Source organism: Ixodes scapularis, unplaced genomic scaffold, assembly GCF_016920785.2.
Source record: "Ixodes scapularis isolate PalLabHiFi unplaced genomic scaffold, ASM1692078v2 PGA_scaffold2__306_contigs__length_199485367, whole genome shotgun sequence".
NCBI lineage: Eukaryota > Metazoa > Arthropoda > Arachnida > Ixodida > Ixodidae > Ixodes > Ixodes scapularis.
This window is the reverse complement of record NW_024609857.1, coordinates 59,199,470-59,216,623: the sequence shown is the minus strand read 5'-3', so window position 1 is coordinate 59,216,623 and position 17,154 is coordinate 59,199,470. Positions and strand designations below refer to the sequence as shown.

General features: G+C 43.7%; 1 protein-coding gene across 1 annotated transcript in view; it reads right to left on the bottom strand.

Moving 5' to 3' along the window:
• LOC120849894 (malonyl-CoA decarboxylase, mitochondrial) overlaps positions 1-17,154 on the bottom strand; it is a 38,729-nt gene that overhangs the window by 10,622 nt on the left and 10,953 nt on the right. Inside the window, exons 6-8 of the mRNA XM_040222175.3 lie at positions 16,853-17,017; positions 12,219-12,333; positions 4,790-4,942 (exon numbers count right to left, since the gene is read on the bottom strand). Coding sequence (XP_040078109.1) covers positions 4,790-4,942; positions 12,219-12,333; positions 16,853-17,017 — 433 coding nt within the window. The remainder of the gene's footprint in view (positions 1-4,789; positions 4,943-12,218; positions 12,334-16,852; positions 17,018-17,154) is intronic.

The following is a 17,154-nucleotide window of genomic DNA, read 5'->3' as shown; positions in this document are numbered from 1 at the left end:
AAATCGCTTACATGCAGTTCAGCCTTAACTCCTTTTGTACCAAGCCCATTGGTCATCAATCACCTGTGTTCTACCGCTTTCACGCACTGCTGAAATTTGAATTTGGCACGCAGGAACATGTTGCGCCATCTCATGGATAGCCGAAGAACTACAGCTTCGGTTTCAATCTCGTTTTCCACTTTCTCCCGAGCTGGTGAGCTATTGGAGATAAATTTGCATGACAGTGGTACATGTCACACATGCCGTCCCCCTGACATTGGGGACAGCTACAAAAGTAGCCTCAATCGCACAATTTAACTGCTTTTGTGCTTGCTTTTTGGATGACAGTGGCAGTGAGGGATGTGAATGACGTTAATTCATTTGATATGAGCTCTTACAGCGACGTTGTACCTCCGAGGCACAGATTATCTACAGGTGTTCGTTGGATAGCGTCATTCTAGCTTTCTAGATTGTCCTGAGCTGAGGCATGCATTTTATGTGTGCTGCAAACCCTAAAAACGCCAGCAGAGAGGGAGCAGTGCAATGCCATACCAAGCTTGTGTGCAAAAACAAACATATTTCTGGAGGATATGCACCTCCACATGAAGTTTACTTGAAAAGTTTCATGGCCAAGGACTAGGTAACTGCAGTACCTCCTGAAAATTACTTATATGGGATCGACGTGCTTTCCTGATCCCTTAGGTAAAAAGAAAGAGCACTTGTCCCTAAAGGAAATGACAAATCTGCCGAAGGTATTGTCAGCGCATCTTCATGACTACTTATTCGAGCCACCTGGTCCATATACAGAGAACGACTTAAAACCTACAATTTCTTAAAAGCGTTCAACTACTTTGTGAACTGCAAGGCATCAGCAATCGGCACCTACCTCCCCCAGGCGCTGAAGATATGTGCCGAGCTTCCCCGCAGGGGTTGCCGAGCTGGGTCTTACATTTAGCAGACAATCTTACGAAAGATTTTGCATTCAGCACGACGCAAGCCTTTCTAATGCCCAATTTTCTAATGTGCTGAGCCTTGGTATTCAAGGTTTCTTTCCCGGATCATTGTGTCAGCTTGCATCCTGTGGCGGTTCCTCTGATCTCCCTTCACCGATGGCTGGGATAACGGCCGCGGGTCGGAACGCTCGGCTTCCGGGTGATGACTATGCTTGGGGGGGGAGGAAGTAGACATGTGTTTCCAACTTCAAGAATGGGGGGACTCATCCCGTATATGCAACAGAAATTGGATGTGTCGCAAGGTCTTCCTTTGCTCGTTCTGCACTGCACTCTCGGGACTGTGTGGACAGGGTGAGCCTTTCATCTGACCTTGTCGGCTCAGGGGTTTCGGGACAGTGTGTCTTTGGCGTTCTAGTAAACACCACTGGACTCAGTTCAATTGTGGTTTGTGCTCCTCCTTTTTAGAAAAGCGTTTAGAAAAGCGATCAGTTGTGCTACTGACATTCGGACTTTTCCGTAGCGGTGTTTTTGAGAGAAAGCTGCATGGTGTGGGAATAGGCTTGGCGTCTCCCAATCAAAGACCGCTGCTGAACCTTTCGGTTACTACCACCTGTGACCCGGCAACCTTGCTGATGCTTCCCCGATCTTGGCTCTCCGGAACCTTGTGCCTGCCAGGTAAGGACTTTTTCTTACCGTGCCAGTGGAGGGGGCATTTTGTATGGGGACATAGTAGTTCATTAGGAGAGTTTTAATAAATGCTCTTGGACTCTGTCCTTACTCTGGCATCTCCGTCTTCTCTTCCGCTATATTTAAGAGAGTGAGACAAGGTAGCGATCATTGGCACCGATGGAGATAATTTATCTAACTGACCCACGGTAATGTAGCCATAAATGTCGTCTATACTGCCGTGGAGATGTGGGAATCACATTACTAGGTTTGACATCTCCTTTGACATCGCCGCTGCTGCTGAGAAAACCCTTTGGTTCCTCTTTGGTACCTTTTTTAGTACCTAAGAACGCCGCAATTTACATGTGCCGTTATGGCCCGGTTGGCCCCTATAGCTGTACAAAGATGGTAGATCAAAGTGAGCTGACGCCACATCCTCGTGCTTGTTACACTGCACAATCTGCTTAGCTGCAATCACCGAAGCTCAGCGACGTCAGTGGTGTCCCACTTTTTGAGATAACCGAAAGAACTTCACTTGTGACATTTTGTTTAAACCGGTGCACATTGACAACTTAAAAGCATGGCACGGGGGCATTTCTAAAGCATAGCTCTCATACAGTTGCTTGCTGGTGAACCAAGAGTTGTTCCACGTCCACCCAAACACAAGGAAAACATAGAAGACTGGAAGTACCCCTCTCCCCGCCTTTGTGGCCGAGAGTGGCGCGAGCACCCAATATATTTAGGATTTCTAGAAATCATAGTATGATTAATTATATCTGCAAATGTTTTAAATTTCTGTTCTCATTTTTGCACAAATTCCAAGTTTGGCATATAAATTTGACAACTTTTTCAGGCATTAGTGTAAACCATTTTTTCTTCTAAAGAACAGCTTATTGGCTGCTTTTTGATGCATCATAATTAGCCAAATGCCGAGTAGGTTTTAAAATAAAAAAAATGTTTTTTCGATCTCTTAAATATCAGTACTTTTGCCTGTGGTACAGAAAGAGTTGAAGAAGGCAAAGATTTTAGCCATATATTTTGGTCACGGCTCATTTTGAGTATAGTGATGTGCTTCTATTTGGTTTTATTTTGGAATGTTTCACCGAAAAAGGAGCACGATTCGGAATCGCTTTGCACCTTAAATGAGTCTTACTACATAAATACTGCAATAAATCTTTTTTTGTACACATTCTAAGTACACATTCTGAAATATGCTATTATTCTGGGCATGTAAAAAAAAAAAATTTTGGGGGGGGGAGGAGTTTAGTCTTTTTATGAGTGGTTCCAAAACACACTTTTATCTCGGGTTAAAGTGCCAAATATCAGAATCACCCCAAACTCTAAACGTTTCTCACAACTGAAATATTGCACTAAAAAAAATTTTTGTTTCGAGGAAAGTTCATTTTGTAACATAACGTGTCCCATCCAGGAACTAAACAAAAGAATTCTTTTGGGGAGTTTTGTGTTTTTTTAAGTTTTCGATTGGTTTTTTCCTTGCTGTGCCACTGCAGTGTTCAGAACTGCAAAGATTTTCTTGTAAAGTGGATAATCCCGTGCACAAGTTCACTGGGGAAAATGCACACCTCCAGTAGCAAACCTGCACGCACACCAATGACAGTGATGGTGAGTCTGTCGGAACGAGCTTCTCCGATGACTTGAACATAAGAAAATAATCAAACTTGCTACACAGCCACTCAATTTGAAATACTGTCGCGATTGTGCCACCATCCTCGACAAAGCGTGCATAAACATAAAGAATGGCGTCCTCTGCGGCGGCCGTCGCAGGTTCGACACCGGCCGTACATAGCTCGCAGGATCTTTTTTCGTTCGGAGCTTCTTGTAGTTGGCGAGAAGCGGCTCCAATTTAGCAGAAAGCGCTTGCACGAAAGCCTCGACCGCTTTCTGCAGCCGCGATAAAAATGTGCAAGTGACGGCCCGTCTTATCTTTTTTTTGTGTCTGTGATACTTTTATGGAGTCCAAATATAAGGAAGGAGCGGATATAGCGAAGTGATTTCCGATTCCTGTTGACTTCGTTACAAGCGGTCTCGACAGTAACTGAAAGTGTGATTGCAGTACATGATGACAATGACCCACCTTGGGCTCCCGCTTTATGAGAAATTATTCGATCGCTCAATGTCGTCTGCAGCTTCGCAGAGGGCAATGGTGATGATTTTGAAAGATTGCGCTGCACTTAATACATAGCTTTATTCGCCATGTAAGCATGATGGGAGCCGAGGAAAAAGGGCAATCCAAGCAGCTTGACTGGTTGACCTATTCCTAAGATGTGACTTAGGATGCTGCTAGCTAGCCCCACATTGATGATTACTTAATGTGTCTCATTTTGAATAAAGTGTTGCATTTAAACATGTGCAATTTGGGTTTGCATACAATGTTTGCATGCTCAGAGCACCATTTTTGTCATTTTTATCGGGTGATTCAAAAATCTACTTACCGTAAAATCCCCTAAGGGCACCTTCCCGGAGAGATTGCTTATCCCATTTTTGTGGCTAAATGTCCATAACATAAAAATTCTAAAACATCGCCCACATCGCGCACCAACTGCACGATCTGCGGTGACTGTACGTGTGACAAGCAAGTTTGCAGCGGGTTCCCAAATCTTTGTCCGTGATCTGCATGCACAATATCGGTTCCCGTGACATGCAGGTTTGTAGCAAAATCCTGCGTCTTTTGTTTACGATCTGCAAGAGCAATAGAGGTTCCCGTGCCATGCAAGCTTGTAGCCAGTTTCCACCTGTTTATTGTACCATGAAACACGAATCTGCTGCATCCACAGTCTGTGGTATCCTTTCCCATGACGCAGTAGTTTGTAGCAAATTCCCGCTTGTTTATCATGTTGTGAAACACAAATTTGCAGTGTCTGTGATCTGGGATATCAGTTCCCGTGTCAAGTGATTTGTGGCGGATGCCCCTTGCGTTAATCATTAATTCTTTTCATGAAGTTTTGCTGTTTCATCCCTAAAGATGTTTTTCGCCATTTATTTCTTAATTTTTGGTGGGCACCCTTACAGGGTTTTACGGTACTAATTCCAATCATTTTTGTCGTCCGATCGACTTTGAATTATTGAGGTTCAATTGAATACTTTTTGATTTAAACAGGACCCATCTCATATGTGGCTTGCACAGCAGTGTGAGCCTTGTATTCTGCCTTGACACAGGAGAAAGCCCCAACCTTTGATGATCTTGTGGACTTCCGAAACAAGCCAGTTCTTGAAGCCGGGGATGGGCGAGAGGGAAGAGAAATCCTGGATGTGGGGAAACTCTGCCTTGACTTCCTTCACGACCCCCTTGATCAGGTACTTGCCCAGCTCTATGCCCTGCAGACCTGCACACAGGCAAGTAGTACCACAAAGAATTACATACAGCTGCAAACAACAATATGGCCTCGTATTCAATGTCACTTCAAGAAAAATCTGTGAAAAGTTTTTCACAGATTACATATCCTGCACAAAATACTAGGGGCGTCCCAAAAGTTCTAAGCCTGACCCAGAAGGAGGTGGCAGAGGTCAATGAACTTGTGTTACTTTTTGACACAGTCATCTTTGAGATCCACATCCTTCACCCAACGATGACCCAATGCCTAAATCCCTTTGGAAAAAAAAAAATTTTGGTCCTCCGAAAAGCAGGTTATTGCATCAAGGACGTCATCATTACTGAAAAAATTTTAGCTTTTCCACTCTGGTGAAGAAGGAACACCAGCGAAGCTGAACTATGGTGGGAATGAAGTATAATGGCCGTCCGCAAGTCGGCAAGCCAGAGTGGAAAGGCTGGAAGGTTGCCGCGATCCATAAATGACGGCGGCAAGCAGACAACCGGCAAACACAACACTCTGGACAGCTACCGCCATCTATGAGCGACGGCGGCAACCAGAGTGTTGTGTCAACGTCTCTGTGCGGACGGACACGATCCTGGGGAGCCTAGCGCTTAACAGCTCCACAGTAAAAAGCAAACATCAGAAAGTCCCTTTTTCAGCTGAGTGAAGAAGATGGAGGTCTGATGAAACGAAATCTGGGGAGTACGGTGGATGGTTGACCACAAAAAAGCCGCAGGAGTGGATGGCAGCCATCACCACAGCAGTGCAGTGTGGGGACACAATGTCCCGATGGAACAGCAATTTCTCCAGAGAATACAGCAACATTTGGCTTTGATCACATCCTGCAGGCAATGAATCAGGGTTGTGTAGTAATTCCCGGGATGCTTTGCCCTTTCTGAAGGTAATCGCTGAGCAGTATGCCTTCGGAGTCCCAGAAAACAATGACCATCATCTTGACTGCTCATAGAACAGACCAAGCTATTTCAGCAGTGGAGAGGAGGGGTTTTTCCATTGTTTAGACTGGGTTTTGCTGTCGGGTTGAAAGTGGTGGAGCCAGGTTTCGCCCACAGTCACAAATCGGGCGCGGAAGCCTGCAGCATCTGACCCGAGCAGCTCGAGATTGTCCCTGGATGAGGTGTAGCAGGTGCGTTTTTGGTCACACGAGAGCAACCTTGGAACCCGTCTGGCGAAGACCTTGTGCATGTCAAGACGTTGGGTCAAGACGCAGAGAACTCTGGTTTTGGAGATGCTCGTGACCTGTGCAATGGTTTGAATTTTTACTTAGCGATGCCATTTCTTCATCGTGCACACGGTCAATTTTTTCTTGCGCCGTCACTCCCGCAGGTCCACCAAGACAGGGGTTATCTTCGAGCCTCTCCCATCCTCGATTGAGTTTTGCGGCCCGCTTCTTCACTGTGCTCTAGGATGGAGCATCCCGTGCCTAAGTCGCCACCATGCCTTATGGATGCCTGTCAGATTTAGGCCTTTCTGAGACAAATATTAAATCACCGAAAATGTCTTCCCTTTCTTCGTTTTAGCTCGCATGCGCAGATTGCAACTTGTTGGTAGCCGCCACAGGAAAACCGAATTGTACGCATGCGCCATTTTTGGTGTCGCAAATCTTAAGAAGTGCCCATCTGCTATAACAAGGTTGTGTGTCTCTGCTCACATTCCTTCTGTGCCAGGCCGAGAACTTTTAGGACGCCCCTTGCAATTCCTACAAAGATTGGCTGTCAGAAAAAACAAAAACAGGTAGGCTGTGTGTACGACACGGCCGCAAGTTTTCGGCGTGACCACCTCTTTGTGCCAAGTCTAGGGAAATAAAACAGATATATTGAATGTAACAGATTTGTTTGAAAATCACAAAATTAATAGAATGAAACACAAGTACAGTATCCCTCATTATAACAAAGTCAACGGGACGGCAAAAATATTCGGTATAAGCGGTAATTTGACAAAAGCGATAGAGCCAAAAAAAACAGTGCCAGCAGCCTTGAAGGTGGACGGGAACACTGCGGAACACTCTGACCGTATATTTAATTAAACAAGCTTTGGTTATGAACACCTCGTGGCAGCTTTACCAAGTAAAAACATAATTAAATCTTAGAACTACTCCCGGCATTGCACGAACATAGTCACCGCTGCTGCACTCCACTTTATTTTAAAGCAGCCGTAGGATGTTTCGCGTCTCCACAGTCGTCGGCGTTTCCCTAGGTGCCTCTCCGATGTCACATTGTGTTTACCCTGGCCGCATGCAAGGTCTACAATCGCAGTATACGTGGCAGGAGCAACAACAGGCACGTCCGGATCAACAAGCACGAATGAATCAAAGTTATCTGATTCAAAACGGTGGCTTTGCCAACATGTTCTCACACACTCTCGTAGAGATTGTTGCAGCTATGAAAATCGTGTGCCGGCTTGGCAAGCATGCTTGCGAGAGAAAATCCAATGTGCGGAAAGTAGCTGGCGATCTTTCATCTTTGGGTCGCGGGCACGTTTTTTTCTGCATGAGAAACTTCTCGAACTTGTCCAATATGCCTTGCTTGTTTTGCAAAACGGTGGACAGTGTCGAACAGCCGATGCCAGAATGTCAAATTTTTTAACAATTTCGGACTCGGGCTGGCCACTCTTCTCAACCTCTCAGATTTAAGCGACTTTCGGTAAACACTCCCAACCTTCCATACGACGCACATGTGCGTAGTACGCCGCAAGCGCACCTGCGAAGGCCTGCGCGTCCCAGTTTGCCCTTTGCCTCGGTGGAGACAGGGTAGGGAACGCAAGAGTCTCTGTGCGCCTCCGTGTAGGTTTGCGTGCTTTCGGCACTTCGTAATAAGCGTGGTTGGCGCAGATACACTTAGAATGATCAGTTGAAAATGTGTGCAAGTGATTCCGTTATAATGAGGGATTACTGTACCAAATACATGCGAGGCGTGTCACAAGATGGTGAAGCCGGTTACGTCATGTCAGCGTTGGAAGTGCTATGTTGTTGGGTGCATATCTCTTGATTAGATGAAGATATCTCTACGATTCTTTCACCATCATGTTTGGATTGGTGAGGTCTATCAATGTTTGACATTTCAATGATGAGTACAGCTTAAGTTTCAACTTTTATGCGGAATTAGTAACCCAGTATTGTCACAAGTTTTATATTAGCCCCTGTTAAGAAGCAAATATCTGTTCAACTTTAAAATGATATCAGAAACAAATCAACTGATGACACGTCTGCTAGCAACGGCGAGTCAAACTGTACTGAGCGTGCACCCACCCTGCGTGGGAAAGGAGTGAATGGGCGTGTTTCAAATGAGTGAGGCATAGGGTCAAGGACAGTAGCTACATCACGATACGAGAACAATTGCTTTCTAGTTTATAGTCACAGAGCAGTAGGTGGTTATAGTGAGGTCTATTTTTGTTGCACTATGATTCCCTAGATACACCCCTTCAGGGCCCGTTTTCTCGAACGCGAACCGTGGGTTAAAGTTAACTATTGTCCCTAGAAGGGGGAATTCTAGGTCATGTGACTGGGAGAGCAGGGGCGCCGAGGGAGGAGCAGTACCTACAAGCAAAATGGCCGCAGCGTCGCTTAATGAGGGCTAATAGTTCTGCTTGGTTCTGCTGAACATTCGTTTCAATCCGGCTGTTATAATAATAATAATATTTATTTGCATACAAAAATCTGACCCTGAGTGGCATGCACGGCTGTGCAGAAAGGTTAAAACCCGTACGCGAGTGTGCCTGCCAACCTGCCACTCAGGATTTGAAAAAAAAAAAAACGAAAAAACACGCACACGGACTTATATACCAAATTTGTACACAGGGCCATAACCCAAAATGTTTTAAAAGAAAAATGAGGGTGAAATGTAGAGTGTAAGTTGACTCCCTCGTATACCTATGAGAACACACACACAAACACACACTACACTACACCACACACAACACTACACTACACCGCACCATCAACCTATTAGCACGTCAAGCAAAGCGGTAGTTCAGAAAGACTACTAAACTAACCGACGACAGCATTCCGGGATCCAAGACATATGACGGTACATAAGCCTTGCAGTGTTTTTATGGTGAGTAAAAAAATGTTTTGCGAACGAGTGTTGGTATATATTTATACTAACACGTTTAATTTGTTACACTATGCACGCCAACTCGTGAGCAGCGATTACTTTGCGGAGAAGGGGGGGTTATCCTCGATAAAGTCTTCGTTCCGAGTGAACAGCTGGGACATTGTACTGTTTTTTTGTTCGCAGTGCGCCGACAGTATGCCGACCACATGGAGGTTTCTACATATCCCCCATGGCCAGCAATTCAACGGTGACGAGAAGCTTAGCTTCTCGTCACCGGTGGATCGGTTGGGCAAACGGAAGAGAGGGCAAACAGTTGAGATCAGCAGGAATCGCAGAAACGTGCGTCGCAAGGAACAAAAACGAAACTACAGTACTACCGGCATTGCCTGACTGGAAGGAACACGGGAAAGTTATGCGTTGCTTATGGCGAAATATATTGAAGGAAATGTTTCTTACATTTTTGAATATTTGTCGACAAACTCTAGCATAGTAGCTAAAATTTCTTCGTACCATCGGAAGCAAATAAATTGGTCTTCAAGTACAACATTACTATATTTTGACTTAAAATACCATACTAGATCGATAACAACCAGCGGGAAAAGAGGATAAACAAAATAACTGGCTTGTTTCACCGATAGATGGCGCATCTTATTGCCCAATCAAAAATAATTATTGTTGTTCTATATCCAGCCGTTACAGTACCTAGGTACTTTTTCCTTCCTAGGCACCGTGGTCTACCAAAATGGATTTACCATCGCTTCGAGAAAACCGGCCCAGGTGGGACATTGTCACGTCAAAAAATGATGCTGAAGCATGTACTTTTTGCCAACAAAATATATATGTTTTGCCAAAAAAAAGCCTTTTTTTTATTTTTTTAGAGTCAACTTTCTGAGATGGAGACGACCGATGATGGTTATTTCTCAGAAATTGTCAAAAAAATACATAAAAGTTGTTTGGTCCCACTCAGCACATTGCAATGAGGTAGATTTTAGTGACCAGTGTGGCCACATTTATTACAGTGCCGGACAACAAGTTACATCAAAAGAAACCTTCGTACGAAAGACATAGCCCTCACCCTTTTTGGTCCCCGTTTCAAAGTCAAATCTCCCAAGCTCTTTCCCGCTGTTCAATTTGTAGACACGTGAGTGATCTCCCCTTCCTGTCTAGGTAGATAACACATGCCCACGCCTCAAGGTTGAAAGGTGATGATGAACTAACAGCAGCTTTGTTGTGCTTCCATGTTGGCTCCGACCCATCACTGCACACTTAGATGGCGGGCGTATGTGTAAAGGTGCACCCATCCAAAGAGCTTACATGCTCGAGTACAGATGCTGCATGGTGTGCTGAGTTCAAATGTTACGTAGGATGCATAGTACCGTGAGAACAACAGACTGCACTAGCTATAAAGAACACAATCTCTGCAAAGGTAAGCCAATACAAGGGGCCTCTAAGAAAATGCCCCCTCAACAGACGCTTTTATTTTCCAGACAGGAAAATGAACAACAGAACTACACAGAATAAATCTCAAACTTAACACTCACTATCATGGCAAATACAATGGTAATGCAGAATGTACTGTGCATTGCTTTGCAGTAATGGTGCACAAATGTACTTGGTATGAATTTGGTGCTTCGGCAGCACTAACATCTCCGTGCATAGTCCCTGAAAGAAAGTCCTGCCAAAGCTAGCGCTCCAGTGGGAGTGGAACGTAAAGTTTGCATCTCTCGCGGTTGCACAGCCCAGCTTTGGTCCTGCTATTTTACATCTTCCCATTCCCTTTAAAGCATGCCTTTGTTCTCCTTCCGCCTGCCTCATGCACACTCCCTTACTATATGTTCGCTGCCTTGTGACATTTTGAAAGCAAGCGTGTGCTGTTGGCGCAGTTGGTTCTGCATCGGAATCACAACTGGAGGAATCCTGGTTCATTCAGAGGACGACAACCAAACGTCGGTGAATCAATAAGCTACCAGGTGTTGGTTTTTAAAAAAACAAGAAACAAGCCGTGATATTCACACCACCCATAAGTAAACTATACATTCCACAAAGCTTCAACTCCACCCAAATGCAGTGCTAGCAGTAGAGTAAAAATTTCAAAAGGCCAAGAACTCTACATTATATAATTCAAGAATAAGAAGCGATTTTCCAAAAAATTTCCGACCAAAAATTGGTGTCTGTTTAGAATAACTAATGCTAACTCCCTATGTATTCATTAAAAATTAGAGAAAATCGCTTTTACGTTTTGAATCAGACAACACAGAGTTCTGGAACTTCCGCTTCTTATCTCTGAAATACCGAGCATGCGCCGATGTCACAATAAGTGCTCACCCCCCACTTTTGTCACATTTCAAAAATCGTCAAAGGACATATTCGGCACCCACTCTCCTACTTAAGTCAGTTCGAAAATATACGAGACACATCAAGTAGCCAATCACCTTGGGCGGCCGTCATCTTCGCGACCAATGAAGAGCACGGGCATGGTGTGGGTGAAACGGCTCTAGTGATGATGACTAGACGATGCATAATCAATCCATTTTTAATTTTTCTCAATTTGGATTTCTGGTCAAGTAACCAGGAAGCCAAACCAAGCATGGCAGAATGCACACTCAAGTTATGGCTGCAAGTGCAAAGTTGCGGAAGCAATAAAAAACGTAATCGTGCAGCGCGCACGGCCAACAAAATTGGAGTGAAGGAATTGCCCGGCCCTCGGACATGTTTTGTCCATCAGATATGCTGATGTCAACAAACATGCTCTGGCCTGCGGTCCGTTTTCGGACGGTGAGATTGTGAAAGTGGTTGGGATTAGCGATGGTAGCATCACTCTTTTTGTCGAGCGCTGCTGATGCTAAAGCTCCGTCGAGCATCTTAGGGCAATTTCTTGTCGGCGAAAGGAATGCCGAAGTTCTGTTTTCATGCACTGGTGTGCTAGGCTAGCAGAGCAAACAACGGTCATTCTGAGTTTTGCGGTCGAACCAAGCAAGGGACCACGTGACAGTGTGCTCCTGCATTTTCGATAATGGACCTAGCAAGCACCCATCTCCAGCTTTCCACACTTATCTCCCAATTTTGAGTGGGCACTTGCTTGGTATTTTACAGTGGTGCTACATTGGGGTGAAGTTCAAGCTTACAACGATGCATAGTTTATTTTCGTGGTGCAAATATAGAGTTTGCTCTTTTCAGTTGACACCCTATGCAACATGGGCGTTTCCTGGGGGGCTCACCTTTCTGAGTGGAAGAGATTGAGTAGAAAATAGCCGCCTTGATGACCTTGTCGTCTTCCCATTCGTCGGAAGCCTGAGACTCAGCCCGATCCGGCTTATAGCCCACAATTATCCTCTGCACCCCAAAAAGAAAAACATTGAGTGAGATATAGACACTTAAAGGGTTTATAAAACATTTTTTCATAGTACTTCACAAAGTGCTGCCTGGAGGTAATTCCAGATGTAATATATAATAATAATAATCTTAATAATAGTCTTTATTTTGGGGTGCCCAAAAATATGAAACATGTTTGTTTTTAGCTTAACCCGTGTTTACCCAATTCTAACAAGACCCTTTAATTTCATATCCGATTCTGATGCACAGGCATTTTTAGGTAGAGTTTTATAAGAAAAAAGGTGCGTATTAGAATCGGGTAAGTATGGTAGTAATTTCAATACTATCTGCATCTGCACACTTTACATTTGCCTCAAAACTGCATCCACAAGCATTACCTCCAGTTGTATCTGCATCCCAACCCTAATTCGTAATATTCTTTTAACGATTTGGACTAATTAGAGCATTCGGTACACCTGCATACATGCAAACTAAGTCCTTCCAACGTCATGCATGGTGTGCTTTTACCTTTCACGACACTGTACAAAAGCAGCAGTGCAAAGCGTAAAGACAATACTACTATGTATTGCCAGAAGGATCATATAAGGCAGGTCAATGTCTGAAGAAAAAGTAAATGTCTAGGGGTATGTAGTTCGAGAGGAGGTAAGAGGACCATCAGAAGAGTATGTTTTATGATCAGAACCATCTCCTAAGCAGGAGGAAAAGATCCACGGAGCTTTAAAGACTCACAACCGATTTTGACAAACTAATCAAACCACAAATAACATTTCCTTTTAGGGCTAGGAGGCAAGCCTCTGCTAGTTAACGAGATGATGGACATCTGCATCATGCATCAGGTAGCCATGGCCTAAAGAACTTCAGTCTTGAGTATCTGTAGCATCTGATATCATCATTTAATGTACAAACATCGAAGACCACATAGTACCTGAGTGCACATAAAATCATAACTGCATCCAGTTATGATTTCAGAAATAATAAATATTTCCAAAATTCATACTTAGCGAAATCCACGAAATTATGGGAGCGCAAAAGTAAAGTTGTTTACAGTACAACAAATGTTGAATTCTCTGAGCCTTCATTCTACGTTTTTCTCAAAGAAAAGAACACGGCACGACGGCCTAAAACATGTCGGAGAAGGAGACTGCGGCGAAGCATCAGCTTAGCGTTTCCGGCTAAGGTTGGCACGACAATATTCGACCCTCTTTAAAAGGAAACAAATGCTGATAATGAAGATGGTTCAGAAAGTGCCATGACCATGAAAGCTCTGCTGTGTGTCTCCGAGACACCTCGGTATACGTACTCACACAACTCCTTAATAGGCAAAAAGAAGAAAAATGGTTTACAATACATTTGAGTTGTTCTCAATTGTTAGTGACATATCTGCACTCTTGAACATACGCCATGCCACCAACACGTAGCTTGGCACATAAAAAAAAAAGAATTAGGAATACAGAACTAGCACCTTAATGCTGCTGGCCCAATAAAAAAGAAAAGATGAAGAAATATCTTCATTGACCCTTGAGCTGACAGTGCTCTGGGAGTTACGCACTCGCAGAACCAATCAACCACCCCCCTTTCATTGATGCCGCAAACGTTCTGCGAATCCGAGGTTCAAAGATCAGACCAGGGGTTGCGAAAGATTTGCAAAGTTTAGAAATGTCGAACTTATTACACAAGAAATTTGACAATTTTCAAACTTCCGAATTCTTGGTGCTGAAAAATATGATTTTTTCGAACTTCTAATCTTTTTGCACTATGAAATTCAACATTTTCAATCTTTCAAATTTATCACGCTAGGAAATTCGAGGATTTTCAAACTTTCGCAACTGTTAAGTTGAAAAGTTGGACAAACTTTAAACTCCTGAAAAGACATTAGACAAACTTCGAACCAAATGCACCCCCATCAATTCAGGGCTACAAATATAAATAATGCAAGATATCACCAAAGCATGAAGTGGTAAAAATTGCACTTAGCCTGATGGTGCCCCAAACAACTCGCTTTTAAACCACCAAATGATTGGTCAAACGTCTATTTTTGTCCAAACCGCTTCTGATCCTGTATTCAACAGTGTGTGAATGCAACGCCGATGCCCAACAACCTCGCTGTGACGTGCCACAGCTATCGCTCTGACTGCACTGTGGGTTAACACAGGACTGCTCAATCTTCTTTTTCGCCTTCTGCACAAAACTTTTCCCGTAGGTTGCCCCAAGGTAACCCGTGGCCCAACAGATCACTAGATCCCTAATCTGCAGGGTCAAACTTCAACCAAGGCGCTTCGCTGGGGAGTCTTTCATAGCCCCAGTTTCCTCGAGTAAACGGTTGGTTGGGAAAAGGCGTGCAGATGCGCTAAAGTGAACGCTGGATCCGCGCTTATTTCATCAGCATTAGTAGCCGGCTGCATTTTAGAGCGGTTAATATCTTCATTAATCGAAGAAGAAATGTTCCAGACAGTGGGAGTATAGTTAGCCCGATGACAACCGGTCGTGACCTGACCAGCTGTGTTTTGGGGGGCAATGTTTTTTTTCACCCCAAATCACCCCACCAAAAAAAAAAAACAAAAAAAACAACGCCCACAGCAAATAAAAGTTTTCAGGAAGCCTGGATGGCTTTATGTGCATGCATTGTCCTGTATATTTAGTTGCCTTATGCCAGTATTGTATGCAGGCGATGTTTGATCAGATTGCTACTAGTTTGCAAAGAAGTATGTTCACCTGACCGCCTCAGGGCTTTTTGATGAACCGTTCAACCAGTTCAACGCTTGTTTCATACATTACAACAAACAACGAGTAGTACAGGCAACGTTTTCAGTAAAAATATTTTTGCAATTTTTTTAGATGACTTTATAAAAACTTAGTGTGGAATTTGACCTCAGTTCGTGAAATTCATGTTCAAATTTCGCAGTTCGTAAAAACAAACTGCAGAATTTGATCTCAGTTCGCAAAAATCAGAGACTTCAAACTTTTAATTGAAAGTTCCAAACTTCTTAAACTTGCACCTAGAAAAAAATCAAAATCTTCGAATTCAAACTTTCAGAGACCTTGACATTTTTTAATTATTCTAGTTTGAACCTCGGCAGGGTTCTAGAGTTGCAAAGTTTTCAAATTCGAACCTTAGCGAGGTTAAAAATTTTCGAACCTTTTGAACTCAAACTTTAGAAGGTTTGCGACATCCCTGCTTTCATCTCCTGACCCTGCTCCCAGCACGCATGTATGGACGGAAGCATAATCACGTGGCTAAAGATAGAAATAGGACTGGTCTGACGAGCAAGTAGCTTCCGCCATACTGTCAGCTTAAGAATGAAACAAGCACGGTCCTTACCGAAAAGACACTCGAGAGCCCATCACAGAACCACCCGAATCTGAGTCAAATGATAGCAACAGTTCCTTTCGGTACTTATTTCCTGCCAGTCTGACTAATCCCTGTTGTTTAGGATGGGGGGTTATAAGCCGCTTAGACGCTTAGCATGCAGGAAAGGTGCAAAGAAAGAAGAAAATTGGAGGAGGAAACGAAGGAAGAGAGAGAAATCTTCTGTCAGGAAGAATGTATTTTTGCACGTCAGGCTTTAAGGAATGCTGGCCCCAGAACTACCACAGATAAAGCCAATTGCACCTTCAGAAGAAAACTTTTAAGGCATGTTTTTTCATTATATGCAGTCCAAATCCAAAACAAATATCAATTCATTTGTAAAAGCGTGTAAAGAACGGATATCAAAAAATGCTCATCTACAGCTGGGAGACTCGTCGCCCCTGTGAGGCAGACCAAGTTCTAGGCTGTATAAACACACACACAACCCAATTATTATTCAAAAATAAAAGATAAAGATGTTAATATAGGCATTTCCTCTTCTCCGGAATATTTGATGATCTAAAGATTGATCAATGTTGACGTAAACTAGATGTAAAAAAAAAACACTTCAAAAAATTAAATAAACTGGGCTGACGCAGGAAGAATTTTGGTGAACTTGACCATTCATTAAACTGAATTCCCAAACAAGCTAAGTTATACTCTTCTATGGGCACAGCCTTTTCAAGAACAGATATGTATCTGAATGTGCTGACCCCACAATTCTTCAGCTTCTCACAAAGGTCTCGCAAAACGTGAAAATCAAACAAGAAAAATTATATTTTGCGAGTAAGCAAGGATGTTGGTAAGAATTACCTCAAAAGAGACGCAAAAATGGAAAAGGAGGGCGTGCACAAATCACACACTCAAAGTTTCAGAGAAATGAGATTGCCACGTGCATGACTGAGTTGTCAGCCCACACGACTGCCATGCAGAGGAAGTGGTGACTTCGCTTTCCATTCTACTTTGCTGCCTTCGTGGAACATTCCAGCAGAATTCCTTATATGTTCTTGTCTAGAAAGTTCTCAACAGCTCGCTCTTACACCCCTGCTGCAGTGTCTATGGCGTCTTTCATGGTTTAGTGCACACTCTGTTTCATTAAATGTTTATTTTCAGTCTTACATTCCCCTTCTCTTTCTATTCATGTCCAGAGAAGTGACGGAGACGGCAAGTCACCTGGATGGAGGCCGAGATGGAGTTGGTGAGCGCCGTGTGAAGCACCACGATGGGTTCACCTGGCATGCAGCTGTGGGTGATGACATAGCAGCGCCGGTACGGACCCACCCGGCGCTTCAGATCCGTCCAGTTGCGGACGGGGTGCACAGCCTCATAGTCCGAGATCTGAGAACAGGGGCAGAAAGCGCAGAGCACAAATCTTACGAAACAAACATATCCTCACCAAATACCTCTAGACAGATCTGCCGAACGATTTATGCCCCTGCCAAATAAGCCAGAATTTTAGAAAGCCGTATCAGTTT